The 18,309-nt window shown below is 35.5% G+C and overlaps 1 protein-coding gene across 1 annotated transcript in view; it reads right to left on the reverse strand.

Annotated features, from left to right (window-relative positions):
• CCT3 (chaperonin containing TCP1 subunit 3) overlaps window positions 1-18,309 on the reverse strand; it is a 191,154-nt gene that overhangs the window by 40,561 nt on the left and 132,284 nt on the right. The window contains exon 10 of the mRNA XM_090380590.1: window positions 12,201-12,267. Within this exon, the coding sequence (XP_090236716.1) occupies window positions 12,201-12,267 (67 nt within the window). The remainder of the gene's footprint in view (window positions 1-12,200; window positions 12,268-18,309) is intronic.

Genomic DNA, 18,309 nt, shown 5'->3' on the forward strand with positions numbered 1-18,309 from the left:
AAAACATTTCATTTAGCATTGGGGTTATATCCCAATGTAACACTTCACCAAATGTAATACAGGCAACCCCTGTATAATGCTGTACTTCTACAGCACTGTTTGAGAACTGCTGGAAATCTCGCATAACACGGGACTTTTGAGCTTTTGTGCTGGGGAAAATCCTGCTATTATGTTAGACGCAATTTTCAACATTTCCATTCCTTTTTGTGAATCCCCGCTGTTGACTCGCTAGTCATCATCGCCTTTTTGGTATTTTTCTAAAGCACATTTCTGGAGGTCACTGCCATAAAACAATAAAAACAATTTGCACTTTCCGTTTTATTGGGCTTTTCTGTTTGTGTAATCTAATTATAAACGGTCAGTAAACTCGATCCTCTTGCATTTTCTATAGTACCGACAGCTGGAATTGCGTGGGTTTTTACGTTATTATGGTGAAATGTGTTTCCCCTTCCATGAAATATTCAATCAAAAAAAAAAAAAAAAAAAAAAAAAACAATTTTTCAGAAACTCATTACTCTGCATCTCAATCGTGCATGCTGTGTTCTTTGTTATTAATTGCTTATCATTTTTACTGTCTAAATTTTACAACAGAAAAAAAAAAAAAAAAAGTCAGTGAACAGAAATATCAGTTGGTACGTACATATTACAGTATGTATTAATTAAGCTATGTATGTAAGTGTAAATTTATTTATTTTGCTAACTGGAAAATATTCTTCTGATTTTCACATATCATTTAAAGCTGGGTCCACTGTATTTCGTTGGGAGATCCCTGGGTTAGGCTCTGTGCTTATTGAACTTGTGTGCTTGTTTGAGACCATAAAAAATTGCGACTTCGAAGTGTGCAGTTTGTGACTTTTAAAGAGGGCAGAAGGTACATGAAATCTAGATGCTGCAGAGGAGATTATATAATGAAAGAGGCCTACGTGCTCTGGATTCATACTACGAAAATTTTTATTTTTATTTATCAGAGCAAACTAAACTAAAATTACAATTAATTAGCTTTCGGCTGAGTGGACAGCCTTCTTCAGATAGAAAAAATACTTTGAATGGCAGTTGGAATAGAGATGTGCACTGCCAGGATGGTGCATGAGGTGCATGGCTAATTGTTTGAGGTTGATGTTTGTGGCTGTGACGTATGGTGGTGACGTGGCCAGCGTCACCACCATACGGCTGAGTGGACAGAAGGCTGTCCACTCAGCCGAAAGCTAATTAATTGTAATTTTAGTTTAGTTTGCTCTGAGAAATAAAAATAAAAATTTTCGTAGAGGAGATTATGCTTAGCAGTGATGAAGAAGAAGAAAATTAAATGAACACACATTATCCGACATATAATGTATCACAGTTTGTAAGGTAAGGCATTTGTTCAGTTATTACAATTTATACCTTTATAAAAATAAAGTTAAAATATTAAGTCATTATTACTATAAAAATTAAGTTTCCGATAGTCATAAAAAAAAGTGTATTTTTGTTAGCTTCTGGAACATAACCCCACACCCTTTTTGTACTGGTTCTTAGTCCCATATAACACGGTTTCACATTACACAAGATTTTGTAGGAAACAAACTACTGTGTTATATGAGGGTTACCTGTACTTTGGTTTCTCAAGTAACAGGATGAGAAAGAGAGAGAGGATGCATGACCATTTAATGTGATACTTCTGATTAATCAAAACATGATAGGCCAACATTTTTATTACCTCATTACCTGTGAATGTTATATCAAAATATATAATGAAATTGAAGAAAACCATATGCAAGACCATTTTTATACAATGCCAAGGCTTACTGGCTGTATTCCTCCTTCAGAGTACTGTAGTTCTAATCAGCTAGTGCATGTAAATGTTTTTTACATGCACTAATTTATTAGAACTACAGTACTCTGTCATCTTACGTTCAGAATATAAGACAATAGAAAACTGAGGAAAGATGCAAAATCTTTTAATGGATAGCTTTTACAACAGCACTGTGCAACTATCCAAAGTTTTCATGGCGTGTTTGTGCATTCCATATACAAATATGGTGAATATTATGATGATGATACCCATCATTGTTTCCATTAATTAGCAGATCTGCTCATCAGTTCATTATACACCAGAAAAGAATAAATAGGAACCCTTCTTATCATCTATTATTTGGCCAGGGGGAAAAAAAAAGTACATATGATACAACATGTTAAGCTAACTGAATAGCAACAGCAATGCTGAATGAAGAAATTGTTTCCCTCCCCATCAGTACTGGTCACTGATGGGGAGGAGAAGAATTTCTGTACCACATCAGTACTGGTCACTTTGGGGGGGGGGGGAGAGATGAAGTTAAAACTGATTTTTTTGGTGGTGGTGTTAGATTGCATATCAATGAAGCTTTGCTTCATACCTCAGCATATATTATAAATGATCTGGAGAAGCAACAATTCACATACACTCTAAGAGAAATCCTGTATATTCTCCTATGACAATGTATGGTGTTCTGTATCTTCTCTTAAATAAGCATCCCAAAATTTCTTTGAAAATAATCTAAATTCCATAACCTCTGAAATCTACAGATTTGAATTCACTAGATTCTTACCAGATTACCTTGCCAAACACACCAAAGAGTGGTAATCAATGGACATTGATCTTTGTACACTAATGCTATTAATGGCAAAGTAATGGTGCAGTGTTGGGCACATTGTTGTTTTCTATATTTATCAATAATATTGATGAAGCATATCAGGCTTAAAGTCCATGTTTCTAGATGATATGAAGGTTGACAGGGTGGTTAACTACAGTAATGAAAGTATGTTACTGCAAGAGGATCAAGAATAGTTAGGCAGATGGGCTGAGAAATAGCAACTGAAGTTTAACATTGATAAATGCAAAGTACTGCATATGGGTAACAGTAACCTCAGAGTAATGAACCAATTGCATAGTACACCAATGTGCGTAGTGCATATGGTATGCGTGGTGCATACAGCTAACAGTAACCTCAGAGTAATGTACCAACTGTGTTGGCATAGTGGAAAATGAAAAAGACCCGGGGCAAATTGTGCAGTGAGATATGAAGTTCTCTGAACAATGCAGACATGAGCAGCTCATGGGGTTTTGTCAGTGATATATACAGGAATTTTGCTAGCAATTAGGCAGGTGATTATCTCACTGTATAAGGCAATGGTCAGGCCCCAACTTGAGTACTGCATACAGGTCCGGAGGCCTCTTTCAGGAACTGCTTGAATGAGTAGAGAGAAAGGCAAAGAGATTGGTGAGGGGAACAAAGGTGTGCTCTTACCAAGAAAGGAATTAAGTTGTGTAAATTGCAGCATCTGGGGACTAGGCACCTGCAAAATGATCTGATTGAGGTATTTAAGGCTTTTGAATGGATTGAGCAAGCTCGTTTTGCTGATAGGATTCTTCCCTTTGCTCAGACTACACACATGTGGGGGGGGGGTTACAAATTCAAACTGAGAAAATGTAGTTGCAGAATAGATGTGCAGAAGCTCACCTTCAGCTAGCAGGTGGTTGATTGTTGGAACAAACTTCCATCTGTTGCTGCAGAACTTGACAGCTTAAATAAATTCAAGGAAGAACTAGACAGACTGTTTTTTTTTTGTTTTTATGAAAACCCCCAAACACAAGAGGTATTAGAACCTATAGTACTTAGTACCGTACTTGAGTTGGAGGTTGAGAAGTTATTTGTTGACATTAGACTTGAACTTCTGTAGACTTTAATTTTCAGGAAAGACATATGAAGGAAGGTCGTTCCAGAAAATGGCAGTTGAATGAATAAACAAGGAAGATGAAAAGTTGGTTCTGTGAGTTTGAAGTTGGAGTAAATGGATGTTGGCTGGGGCAGCACGTTTTCGGACTATTTTGAAAGAGAGAGCAGGAATTATAGAAGCCAATTCAGAAGAACAGTGCCCATGGAAGTATCTGTAGAAAGGGAATGCAGCAGGAATAGTATGTCAATGAGACAGCGAGTGGAGAGATTCTGTTAGAGATGAGTCATTAATTAACATAACAGCCCTTTTCTGAATGGAATCTAGAAGCCTGAGAGTGGTTTTGGGCACACTGCCCCAGATGTGGGAACAATATTCCATGGTAGGGCGGATTTGCGATTTATACAGTGTGAACATCTGTTTGGAAGAAAAGTAATGCCGAGAGCAAAAGAGAAAACCAAGATTTTTAGATGCTGAAGAAGCAATATTTGCAATCTGCTTGTGACAAGAGAAGTTAGAAGTCAGGGTAATCTCCAAAAGAGAAATATCAACTTGCCTAGAAATCGGAGTCTCATCAAAGATAAGCATAGGAACAAGAGAATCCTTTTTGCGAGATATAAGACAAGACTGAGTTTTAGAAGGATTGAAATCAACTAAGTTGTCTTTGCCCCACTGGAGAATTACCGAGATCGGCATTTAAGGAATTGGTAGCAGATTTTCGAGAAGTTGAAGCTGATTGAGCAGGACAAGGTTTCTCAAAATGGAACGTGGAATGCAATGTGCTATCATCGGCAAAACTATGGATAGGATTTCCAGTCAATGGAAGGTCATTAATGTACAAGAGGAAAAGAGTGGGGGACACCAGCATTAGTGGTGAGTTAGAATAGAAGACATAAGAAGTTAGAAGACAGAGAACCATTTACCATCTCATTCAGTGAGCGATCAGAGAGAAAACCAGATAACCAATTACAAAAAACAGTTGGCAAACCATAAGATGGAAGCTTGATTAGAAGACCTTTATGCCAAACATGATCACAAGCCTTTGAGATGTCAAGAGCAACTGCTTGTGTTTCCTCAAACTTTTCCATCGAATTTGTCCATAAATGGGTAACATAAGCCAGAATATAACCAGTGGATCGACACTGATGGAATCCATACTGGTGATCGTTGATCAGACGGAAGTTTTCTAGGTAGTTTAAGAGTAGGTGGTTAATTGATTTCTCCATTACTTTAGAAAGAATAGAAGTAGTTACAATGGGATGATAATTTGATGGGAGAGATTTTTCACCCTTTTTAGGAACTGCCTGGATATGAGCAAATTTCCAAGCAAAAGGAAAAACACCTTTGGAATAAGAAAGAGAAAAAATGTGGCAAAGAACAGGAGTAAGTTCAGGAGTGCAGGTTTTGAGAACAAGTGGAGAAATACCATCAGGACCTGGAGTTTTCTTAGCATCAAGATTCGTGAAAAATTCTTCTGACAGAAGACCACAGGAGACACTGAACGAAGCGCGTTGGGAATGGTGGGATGGGTTTTATCAAGATCATTAATACATGAGTTGGAAGAAAAATGGGATGTTAGCAGGTCAGCTTTATCCTTGGCCGAAGTGACAACAGAACCATCTTGTTTTGACAGAGGTGCGAGCACAGATGAGCAAAAGTTGCGGCCAATAGCTTTGGCAAGAGACCAGAATGCTCGGCTACCATTAGGGCAAGAAGCAAGTTTTCTACTCTTAGCCTGTTAAAAATCTAGTTTGGACTGGTTAATAACTTCTTTACAATTGTTGCGAGCTTTGGTGTAGGCAGAAAATCGAACTGAAGAATTGGAAACAAGTCAACAGCCTTAGCACATTTATTGGAAAACCAAGGTTTAGATAAAGGAGGAGATTTTAAAGTGGAATGTGGAATAAAGGATTCCATTCCTACAAGAATAATTTCACTGACATGATCTGATCATTGCTTACACAGCAAGCAATGCACAACAGGACGTTAGTGGGAGGATTGGGTGCAAATGTGCCGATATGCATCACACCATTAAGTTACGTGTAAGAAAAAACTCCGGTAAACACTACTAGTCACTGCAGCGAGGCATGTTGTGCTGGATTTGAATGTTATACAGTATTAAATTGTTTTTAACGCAAATTCATAATATTTTTAAACTTTATAAATTCTTTATTATTGTTTTTAAATTTATTTTTTTTTTCAATCTCAAACAACACTATTGTTATGTATAGGTACTTAATAATTTTACATTATTGTGCAATATTGTTTATAAAAACATAGTACTGGAAAGAGTTTATAATAAAAATTCAGAACTATTAAACGATTTCAAAGAATACAAGCTTAGTGGTTCGAGATAAAAATATTATGTTGAAAGGGGTTTGTGAGTCAAAAAAGGTTGGGAACTGCTGATCTACATGTACATAAACTTCTTATTGGGATCTGTTATATTATACAAGTTAATTGTTCCTCTAATGATCTAATTCTGTTAAATATTTGCAAGAAAAATCTTGACCTAAATTTATATAGATACCAAGGAAATAATGTGTAGAAAAAAGCTCTCGTATAATTACAGTATATATCAGTGCTTTGAGTTGTTCTATACATGCTTTCAAAACCATAATGTGAAACCTTAAAACCACAACACTACTGGTAAGTAAGTTTTGACACGGAGATTCCAGGAATAGAGGCTTTACTACATATGGTTCTGTTTGTCGTAAAAAAAAAATCCTCCATTTGATGTTGTAGCACTTAAACAAAATATAAAATTTTAAATACAGTGCAACCTCAATATAACACGGGTGTCAGGCAACAACTTTAATACCTGCACGATAAGCAAAGTGTGCTACAGCCAAAAATATTTTCCATTTTTTTTTAACATACATACACTTTACTTAGTAAATAATACTTTATTTATACAGACTAAAAGACAAATTATTATTGAAGAAAAGTTAAAGATAATCGAAAGGGTCAAGAGTGGCAAAAGAAAATGCAGTATATTTTGTGAATGTGGAATTCCAGATTGAATTACCTGCAGTTGAATGAAAGAGGAAGAAAAATGGCATTCATTTTCAGAGTCCATAGAAGATACTGTGGGCTTCCAAAGAAAGAAAACTAGACCATGTAAACAGTGATGTGGACCAATACTTACCCAAGTGGCTTATACAGAAGTGTAGTGGAATGCTGATAAATGGGATGTCTGAAAGCACAGGCACCAAACTTCATAAGCTACTTTGTGGAGATAATGACATAGTTAAAGCTTATAAAGGGTGGCTTTGGAGATGGAAGGCTCATCATGGGATGAGTATTTCGGAAAAATCTGTATAATGTGATTCAAGATGGCAAATTCACAGATGAACAGTTGTACAACTGTGACAAAACAGCACTGTAATATAAACTTCTCCCTGACAAGTCACTGGATATTATGGGATCACTGCTACCCACATGCAGTACTTTACATTTGTCAATGTTAAACTTCAGTTGCCACCTCTCAGATATGAAATTTTCTGAACAGTGCAGACAGTCTGCAAGAGTAGCTCATGGTGTCTTGTTAATGATATACAGCAGGGGTGGCCAACTTAATTTGTGATGCGATCTACTTTTTTTCTTCAAAATGGGCCGTGATCTACCATCTCAAGAATTTCATTGCACATGGTTAAAAAAGTTAATGAACACACATTGAAAAATGTTGTTTATAAATTTTAAAATTAAATACAATTCAGAATTCCTATTTTAAATTCACACGTATTTAAAATTTTAATTTATGCAAAGTTTGTGTCTTCATATCATCTGCCAAGCTTTCAAAATCGGGGATATAATGTGATAAGGACAACCGTAAAGAACCTTCTGTATGCAAGTCCATAAAAGTAAAGCGATTCTTTGTCTCTGTTTGTTTCAAATACGAAAAGGCCGATTCACACAGATATGTGGAACCAAAACAGGAATTTAAAAGTTCACTGCATTTTTTTACATTTGGCTGCTTTTCTCAGCCAACTTATTTCCAAAAGTCTTTTTCTGATGATCTGGCTTTTAGGAAGATATCGTTTCGCAATGTAATAATTTCATTTTCAAGTAATATTTTCTCCACTTGAAAAATCTCAGTGATTTTTTTGCAATTTGTTTCATATCTAAGTCGACATTAAATGAATAAGAAATATATTGAACAATGTCTTCAATTGTTTTAAAATCACTGAATCTGGTTTCAAAATCATCCACAAGTTTCTCATTTTCGGAAACATATTTCTCACTATTAAATTCAAACACAGGATATTTTTACAAATGATCTTGCATATTTGCAAAATGATCAACTTGTTTTTCTTTGAGATCCTCAGCCATTGCCAAAAATTGATATTTACATGCAGAAATACTACTAATCAGTGCGTTGAAGTGCCTTTCTAAATTTCCCTTTTTTTGGGTATAGCCACGGAAGCATTGCAAATCAAACAACAGCATTTTTCTTTTATAATTACAAAAAAAGTATTCTAGTTCCCACTCTTGATGAAAATGATACGTTTTGCTTGTTTTCCTAGTATTCATTTTAAATCAAAGGTTATTAAATTAACGTATAAGTACTGTCCAGTTATTAACATTAAGTAAGCTAAATAAGAATTCAACACATACACTATACTCTCTACCAAGTAACTGTGTGAATTTTCATTATACAAGCCTAGCGGCTGTGCAGCAAAAACAGTAGTTACATAGTTCAACGGATTTGTAATTAGCGTATGCAGTGGAGCGCATAATAACAATATTTAGATTTTGACTAATCCATTTTTTATATATATTTAAAATTCATCGTGATCAACCGAAATTAAAGCCATGATCGACTGGTAGATCGCGATATACTTGATGGCCACCCCTGATATACAGGAATTTTTCTAGCAGGAATAAGGAGGTGATTATCCCCTTGAATAAGGCAATGGTCACCTTGAGTACTGTACACAGGTACGGAGGCCTCATTTTAGGAAGGATGTAGATCTCCTGGAACAATTACAGAGAAGGGCAATGAGATTGGTGAGGGAACAAAGGGTTGCTCTTAAGAAGAAAGGCAAATTCTGCAAATTGCAGCATCTGGAGACTAGGCATGTACGGGGTGATCTGATTGAGGTGTATAAGGCCTTGAATGGTTTGAGCAAGCTCAGTGCTGATGGGATTCTTCCTCTTGCCCAGATTAATTGCCTGGTGGAACATAAATTCAAATTAAGGAAAAACAGTTGTAGAATAGTTGTGCAGAAATCTGTCTTTAGCCAGTGGGTGGTTGATTGCTGGAACAAACTTCCATCTGTCATTGTGGAAGTTGACAGTTTAATTCAAGGTAGAACTAGACAAACATTTGGAGTGAATGGATGGGAAGGGTTTTTTTTTATTTTCTTTTTTCTTTTTGCTGATGCTGTATAAGCTTGCTTTCTTGCACAACATGCCTCTGCTAACGCTAATATTTTAGAACAGCTGTTCTTCATACTCCTTTAAAATTACACCATACAGATAATCAAAACTAATGTGTAAGTATACACATTTTCAAAACTCCTTTTGCTGTATTGGGATTATATAAAAACCTAAACTGAAAATTAAATGTGGATATAATAATCCTCATATAAGAGAACACTTAATTTAGAATAAATTATTTAAATAAAAAAGCCCAAAGTATAAGGACACTAAAATATTTATGGTAACATATTTTCACAGGAAGAGGGGGGAATAAAAAAAAAACCATATAAAAGACATGACAAAGGAACAGAAATTAATACAGCCACTCCTCGATTAACGTAAGTGTTGCGTTACACAGAACTGTACATAAGTTAGAATTTCCCCCATGCTTGTGCAGCACTCACAACTGCGCTCGCTGAACATGTGAATAGAATTATTTATTGTATTTATTCAATTTTTTATCTCATGCACTGGAAAATTAGAAAAGCGTGCAATTTAAAAAATTTCAAAATTATAAAATTACAAAAAAAAAAAAAAAAAAGAGAAGAGACAAGCATAACGTCAGTAAGTTTTACCTTTTGAGCATCGTTGTCTGTTAACACATCCGTTAACTTTTAAGAATCGTTTGCTGTCAGAATCCATCTTCTGAAACCTCGTCAATGCCGATGCAATTTCACGAAATGCCTTTGCCATCTCTCTGGTGATGAAATGCATCAGCTCCTCATTTGGTTCATCTTGAGCTTCGTCAGCATTTTCTTCTTTCACTATCGCTGCCTGCAAGTCAGTAAGTTATTCGTTAGGTAATTCCTTCTCTTCTTCCTCTATTAACTCCTCCAAGTCTTTGGCAACAACCTCCAAATGAAGTAGCTCTGCAACCTTTACAATCTTATCTGTAACCTCTTCATATGATTCATCTTTTTCAAACCCTTTTATGTGCTGTGGGCATATTTTCTTCCATGCACCGTTTAAACAACTTTTAGTAATTTCTACCCAGGCATTATTAATGTTTAAGATGGGGTGGTAAATATTGTAAGATTTCCAAAAGTCTCTTAACGTAAAACTTTTCTCAGTCTATTGTAGACAATGACTGAGCAAATGTTGTGCATAAATAGTATGCTTTTAAATTTGAAATAACACACTGATTCATAGGTTGGATGAGTGAAGTCGTGTTTGGTGGTAGAAATATGACTCTTAATGTTCGAATTGAAATCATCTAGATGCATAGAATGTCCAGGAGCATTATCTAATAGAAGCCAAATCTTGAAAGGAACGTCGTGTCTTTACAATATTTTTCAACCTCTGGAATGAAGTAGCATTTAAACCATTCCTCAAAGAGATATATTGTTATCCACGCTCTCTGGTTCGATCAGAAATGCACGGGTAGGATGACTTTATTGATGCCCTTAAATGCACGAGGATTTCCAGAATGGTACACAAGCAGTGGTATTAATCTGTAATCTCCAGCTGCATTAGCCCCAAACAAGAGCATGGTCCTATCTTTTGAAGCCTTGAAACTCGGCATTGTATGTTCGATCCGGCATTTTTTTCCAATACAGAGCAGTCTCGTCAATGTTAAAAATTTGCTGCGTTGATGTTGTTGTTATTTGGTTTTTAGGAGCATTAAGTCCATATTGCTCCGGGAATATGCAGTGGTCATTCCCTGACCTTTCCGCATCCTCCGTATTTGGTGATGATGGGATCGAACCCCGGTCTAATCAAAAAGCATGTGCTACGCACTGCTGCTCCTTCCCACCTGGCTACGGAGGTGCCTTTGCTGCGTTGAATAGCCACCTTCATCAATAATTTTTACCAACACATCACAAAATTTCTCTGCAGCTGCAGAATCGGCACTGGCAACTTCACTGCATACTTTTGCAGTGAAGTTTTAGAAACCAGCACGATGCTTGAACTTATTAAACCACCCGATGCTTGCCACAAACTTGGCTTAGGGGTTCGCTGTACTTATCCTTAATATCTTCATAAATACTTCTTGCTTTTGCTTGAATGGTCATTGGACTCAGGGGCACTTGCTTCTGAATCTGATTTTCTATCCATATTATTAATAGCTGTTCTATCTTTGATATAGCACCTGAACACTGTTGATCTTAAGTGCATTGATTCTTTGACATGTTCTTTTATACACATACTGTCCTTTAAAATAGTATTCACTATTGAAGCAACAAGACCTAATTCCCTTCCAATAGATGACAAACTTTGTCCTGCTTCGTACTTTTTCATCATTTTCATCTTCATTTCTAAATCAATTTTGTTTCATTTCCTGGCACTGCCAGCACTTGCACTTTAAGGTGGTCCCTTTCCCTTCATTTTTTATATGATTGAAGATTTCGGTGGAGAGAAACACATTTCACCATAATAGTGTAAAAACCCACAAAATTCCAGTTGTCAGTATTATCGCAATTGCAATAAGATCGAGTTTACTACCCGTTTATAATAGATTGCGAAATGCCTAATAAACTGGAAAGTGCAAATTATTTTTATTGTGTTATGGTGGTGAACTCCAGAAACGTGCTTTAGAAAAATATCATAAAGGTGTTCAAAGTTGATTCTTATAATGGAACGTACGATAACGATGAAAGTATATGCAATTTCCATTATAAAAATGACCTTTTAGAGAGATGAACAGCTTATTAATATAGTGAAATTTTCAACTTCCAAGGACTTGGAATGAACTAAAAACAAAAACAATGTTATTATGTTCACATTACGATATTTTCACAATAACTCCCCACATTTACCCCCTACAGATGCAAAATACGTTTACATATTTTTTTCAGTTTGCACTGGCTGGCAAAAACTTATGTAAAGTTAAGGAGTTCCTGTATATAAAAATGTCTATAGAAATGAACAAAAACAATCATCGGTTGGGAACCACTGCTATAAGCAATGGTTCCCAACCGATGTGCTGTGACCCTTTTCAAGTATGCCACGAAATTAGGAAAAATTCCATTAAGTTCAATGGCAATCACTACTTCGGGACAACATTAGTATTCGTATTTTAACTTAAAGTGTGACTGAGTGACAAAAGATTGGGAACAACTGGATTATAGAAATGAATTATTAATTACCTGACTTTCTCCCTTTTTATATTCCAGAGGACAATCGAGAAGAAGGATCCGGGGATTTTCAATTCGCCTGCAAGTAAAGATGACAATTAACTTTAATTTGTTCTCTGCTAGATGATTCATATCAATGATTAAAATCACAATATTAGAAACAGTAATAAATTTAAATATATACAGTCGAAGTTATCTATAGCAATATACAGGGATATGAGAAAAATGGTCATTGCGTCAATAATTCTTAAAATCGGTAAAGAACAAAGCAAAGTTTGAATATTTAATGCAATTCTACTAATACAATACAAGCTGGACTTGACTAACACAATTAATTCATCATGCGAGCACATCGCACAAAACAAAAACACATTAATCAAATATAATAATCAATAGGAAAAATTATAATTCCTTCATGACCTTCAAGAATGTCCATAAAGAATTTTAAAAATACCTTTTGAATAACTTTTTAACTGCATACCATGTAAAAGATAAAAATAATTATAGAATTAAATGTTTATTGCACAAAATACATAATGAAGAAACCAACTATTTGTTACGGAAATATTTGAACACCATTGTTTGAACAGTTTTGGCTTTCTTTTTTTCATCACACAATATCTGATCTCTGGGCCCTGGCAAAATAACATGCTTCTTTTGGATGTTAAGGATCAACAATCATTACCTTCTGTTTAAGGTTCACTGTGATACGAAAGATTTTGCCTAGTTCTTTTACCGTTATCCCCTTTGCAGTAACATTTTCATCTCACTCGCACTCTTCTTCAGCTTCTTCATACGCACGCCGTTCCTCTATTTGAAGGAGATTATTGTCACTTAGCTGTTTGAATGTGAATTCAGTGATTCTCAAACATTAGCAATATCCAAGCCTTTAAAAACCAAAGTCATTACCAATAGTAGTTGTCTTCAATAACTTTTTGAACTGCATCTTTGAAGCCAGCAAAATCATTTGCCCAATGGAGTAAAAGATGCTTCCAAACTGCTCTCATATTGCTGGCTGTCACTTCTTCCTATGCTGCATGAATGTTTTCAATGGCTGTGTGTTATATTTTTCCAAAATTCTGGTACAGAAATTGCATTGTCTCCTGTTGTAGCTTCAACTGCCTGTGCAAATGTTCTATGGAGATAGCAACCCTTGAAAGTTGCAATCATGAAGTTGTATTCGCGGAAAAAAAACCAACTTTCACATTTTCATTTCTGTCGTCAAATGCAAAAGGATGTCCAGGTGCATTATCTAAAGCAACAGTTTCGCAATAGACCAACTGTTGGACAGAAATAAGATGTAAACCAGTCTTCAAATAAGGCTTTGGTCATCCATGCTTTTTTATTTGAATGCAAAATGACTGGGAGTTCTATGGCTGTATCCTTTTAAAGCCCTATGATTTTGTGTACGGTACACAAGTATAGGCTTCAATTTAAAATCACCTTCAGCATTACTTCATAATAAAATGTTAGTCGATCTTTTGAGACTTTATACCCAGGTTGCAATGCTTCATTTGCAGCCAAATAAGTTTTAGTTGGCATCAGTTTCCAAAATAGGCCCGTTTCATCTACATTAAATATTTGCCAATTGTCATATTCACCATACTGAATGATTTTTTTGCAATTCTGCAGGAAATTTGGCTGCAGCATCTTCATCAGCACTAGCAGCTTCCTGTTACTTTAACATTATGCAGTCCTGCTCAATTTTTGAAACGTTCAAACCACCCTGAACTAGCAACAAACATTTTAGTCTCCCTTTGATATTTTGTTTCTTTGAGCTTAGTAAAAATATTAATAGCTTTGCTCTGAATATTGTCCATAGATAATGGAATTCTTTTTTGATTGCTATCTTCTATCCAAATTGATAGACTTTCCATTTCAATCATTATTGGAGTTCTGTTTCTGTATTTTGTAAAACAAAAGTTGATGAAACTTTACCTTTCTCTTTATATTTGTCCTTACGGTCAAGATAGTTCGTACAGTAGACTTGCTATATCCGAGATCTCTTACAATTTTTGCATGGTTTGCACCACTTTCATTTTTTTTAATAACTTCAAGTTTTTCAGCTAAAGTATTAACTTTTCATTTTTTTTATTGCAATCACATCGTTTTTTCACTCTTACTTTTATCCATAATTAACAGGGGTAGAAAAATTAGAATTTTTAAATACGTCTGCACATGACATTATTAGCAGAAGACAAACAAGTGACATGTCTACTTCCAAAGGTTGATGGAACACACTGAGGCGGGCAGTGGGCAAACGCTTGTTTACTGGACGTCAGATGCTTAGTGTGCAATTTAAATCCTTTTCAACTATCACATAAAAAGATAGTGTTAACTGGAAATTTGCATCACATAAAGTAAAAAAGCATTAATCAAACTTGTGTTATGCGAGGCCTGGCTGTATAGTATTATCTAATTCCGAACATGTACTACAGAACTAAACAAGAAAATGAAATATCATCAAAATTTCTTGCAACGACTGACTAACTGGTTAAATAAATTTATTAAAATAAAACACGATAAGAGAGTTAAAATATATATAATAAAAGCATTAAAATACATAGATAGTAGCTTTCGAAGCGGAGTGCCTCTTCATCAGCTAGTGTGTGAATGGTGTACTTCAGTATATATTAATGGTTACAATAGCACAAGTCAGCTGGACATGATCATGTATCACGAGTCTGGTGTCGGTATAAGCAGAATTACGTACATGTGATGATCACCAGCGCTCATCACATTGCAATACAGTACATTCTATAATAGGGTGTAAGTGTACTCCCCTCGTCCGATTCATAGTACTATTATTGGTGGCTATGTGCAGTGCTTCAAGCCATGAGCGCTGCCGGTAATCATGTGAACAGTTGACGATTTCAATATCCCGTTGGGGATCAAGATTGTGCTGCACAACCCAATAATGTTCGGTGACTGCGGAGCATTCAAAATAAGTGGTTCGCAGAGCCACCTCATGCTCAGAAACCCGATCTTTTAATCTTCTACCAGACTCACCTACATAACACTCCCCACAATCCGGACACGTAATACGGCATACAGAACCACTCCGTAGGAAAGGAGGAACTGGTGTTTTCACCTTAGAAATAATAGATTGTAATTTCCTCCCCGAGAAAATGAAAGATAATGAAAAGTTTACATCTTGCACTGATTGTATATAATTTGTAAATTAAGTTATGTACTGATTTCAAACTTTAAAGTATATTTCATTTATCAGAAAACACTATTTCAGTAGCAGAGCAGGTTTTAAAAGAGAATTATAAAGTCACACGATAACAGTTAAGTTCCAACACTTAATAAGTGTCCTTCGAAAACTCCTTGGTCAACTGCAGTAGGTCCTCTTCTTCATCACTGCAAATTTCAGGTTCCATTACACCTGCAATGAATTCCCCCTCACTCGTGCATATGCTGAAAAATACAATATCCACATCAGCATAGCCTTCAAAACATATTTCTAAGTTTAGGCAATGACACACATCCACAAAACTTTCTTCACTATTATCAGGCCATTCTTTGCAATTAACTGTGAAAGAAGCATGCGAATCTGCAGTTGTTATATCAGTCATGGTAACAAACTATGTCTGAAGCAGCTGGCAATCCCTTTTTTGCCAACTTCATCTCATGCTGAAACACAAATAAGTTGCCTTAAGTAAAATGATTTTGCATTTTTTTTGAGACATGGCTCAATTTTGTTTAATAGCATTCTTCAATAGTTTTCCCTAAGAAAAGATGAAATACCGGCATTGTTTAAACAGAATTCAAAAACCCAAAACATTTTCCAGAAATTAAAAAGCAAGATGAGCACTTGCCAGCATTTTTTGCTACATTTTAGGTGCTATAACTGCCGAGATTAAAACACTGATGTCGTATTACTCCACAAACAGCAAAGTTTTTCTATTCTCCCTACTCATCTTGCAGTTTAAGTCTCTGATCCATTCTTCATAAATTTTTGATGACACCCAAGCCTTTTAGCTGCTCGACACATGTCAGCAAGATGTCTTCAAGCCTTTAAAGCATCAGGGCTTTTCCCAATAATTATGAAAGGAAGCTTCTCTGTGTCAGACATGTACTGCTAGGAGAATGGTCATCTGTTGTTCTGTCATTTCCACTACAACATTTCACCTATAAACCTGTTTTATCTAGTAAAAAAAAAAAAAAAAAAAAAAAAAACTGTACACGTCACTCTGGTTGTACACCAGCAAAACATTTTTTAAATGATTCTGCTTCCATTCCTTCATAGCTTCAGTGTCAACGAGTGCACTCTCACAGCACTTTTTTGAAAGACAGCCCAGGATGAAATCACAACTCGTAAAATCTTAATTTTGCCTGTGATTGACAAAACTACCTACCTACTTCATAGGAGGCACGTCAATAAATATACAATCTATGCATACTGCTTAAAGAAATGAATGCCTAGTCAAAGTTAATTTTATTACCTCAATGAGCATGAGAAATCTTATGGTCAGCATGCAAGATAGTCATTAGCATCAATATTATTTCAGTGTGAAATGCGAATATAATACTAAAAATTGTAAAAAATAAGATAAGAGTAGTGGAAATTTTGGGCTGTCAAAGAGAACCCATTCGTCTTCAAGGTCATTACAACATACTAGGACATTAAAAAGATGATTGCTATAAAGAGTTTTGACTGTATTTACTAAAATTTTATTCACTGCTAAAATTGGTAGTATTTAATTTACCAATGGTTTGACTCTACTCTGGTGGGGGGGGGGGGGGTAAAACAGAAGTCAGATTAAACTTTAGGGGAAATGAATTACTGTGTACATGCCATATCCAAAAATTTTATCATTTCATTCAACACATCCCTCTTCCCCAACAATTACCTAATCTACATCGTGTCATGGTTAGTTTCTCTAAGGGAGCAAACCTACTCTTAATTATGAAAAGAGCTAACCTCACCAAAATTACCTAATTCATTTCACAAATATGTGGCCTGAGTTCTAATCTCAATGATTTCCATTTCTAGCTACAATCTACTAAACACTGCTTACTTTTCTGACAATTTTAATTAACCGCTGCCTCAACCACCATCCATCTTGCCCATCCTAATTATTCACTTTATGATTCCTTCTGCTTTAAAGGTGAGTAGTACATATATTTATTCCAATATTTCTTGTCAGAGACTCCCTAATTTGGAATCTCCTCTTTTCAATCTCATTTGTCTCAAAATCTCTATACCATTCTGTCAAAATTCATTTATTGCTTCTATCACCCTCCTAACTCAGCAAATCACTCAGACCTTGTTGACTTTCTTTCTTTGAAGCTCCCTCTCTCCAGTTCAACCTTCTACAATTAAAAGTTTAAATAATTTTCCTTAGTGATTTTCACAACTCCAGCTGGTTTCAATTTTCTACTTGTATGTACGCAGTTGGTAGAGATGTAGCTTTTGCTATTATTAATGACCTTACCTACTAGAAAAGCAGACTATCCTAACCATACATCCAACAATAGCTCGATCTTTTCCTCGCCAACAATTCTTTAAAACACATAATTAATGCTAGTTGTCCTCTAGGTACTTAAGATCATATCTTGGTGTTTGCTGCTTATCCCATGGAGCCTCTATCCCATAGCCATTCTCTTGTGGTTTGGCACTACAAGGGTGTAAAAAGACATGATCTCAATAACTTCTATTCCTCTTTTCCTTGGTTGGACAACTGTTTTAAATTTTCCAAGCTCAGATCACACTACTGGAATCATTCTTAGTGGGATGAAATGCTTTATTCCCCATTCCATTCAACCCCAAACTCTCATCTTTTATCTAAATACTGCAATGAGCTCCATTCATATCTACAGCTCCATTTTCTGCCTATTTTAAAGCTTACAGTAGTTATAAAAAGTTATTAATAAATCCAAACACGAAGACTGACTAGTTACTTTTTACACCATGATAAAATAATTTATTATTCAGCGATATGTCACAGCACTTTTACCAGAGCTCTGATCACTTGCAAATTGGATTAAAATCTGGTAAACACTATTTCCACAGAAACTTCTTATTGCAGTATTCTAGAATTTTTTTAGATCTCTGATTGTGACCTAGTGAAAGTAAATCCAGTAAAGAGAGATGTATGCTGAGATTAGTTTCAGC

This window comes from Mastigoproctus giganteus, chromosome 1 (genome assembly GCF_048544385.1).
Source record: "Mastigoproctus giganteus isolate SK-2022 chromosome 1, ASM4854438v1, whole genome shotgun sequence".
Classification (NCBI taxonomy): Eukaryota; Metazoa; Arthropoda; class Arachnida; order Uropygi; family Thelyphonidae; genus Mastigoproctus; species Mastigoproctus giganteus.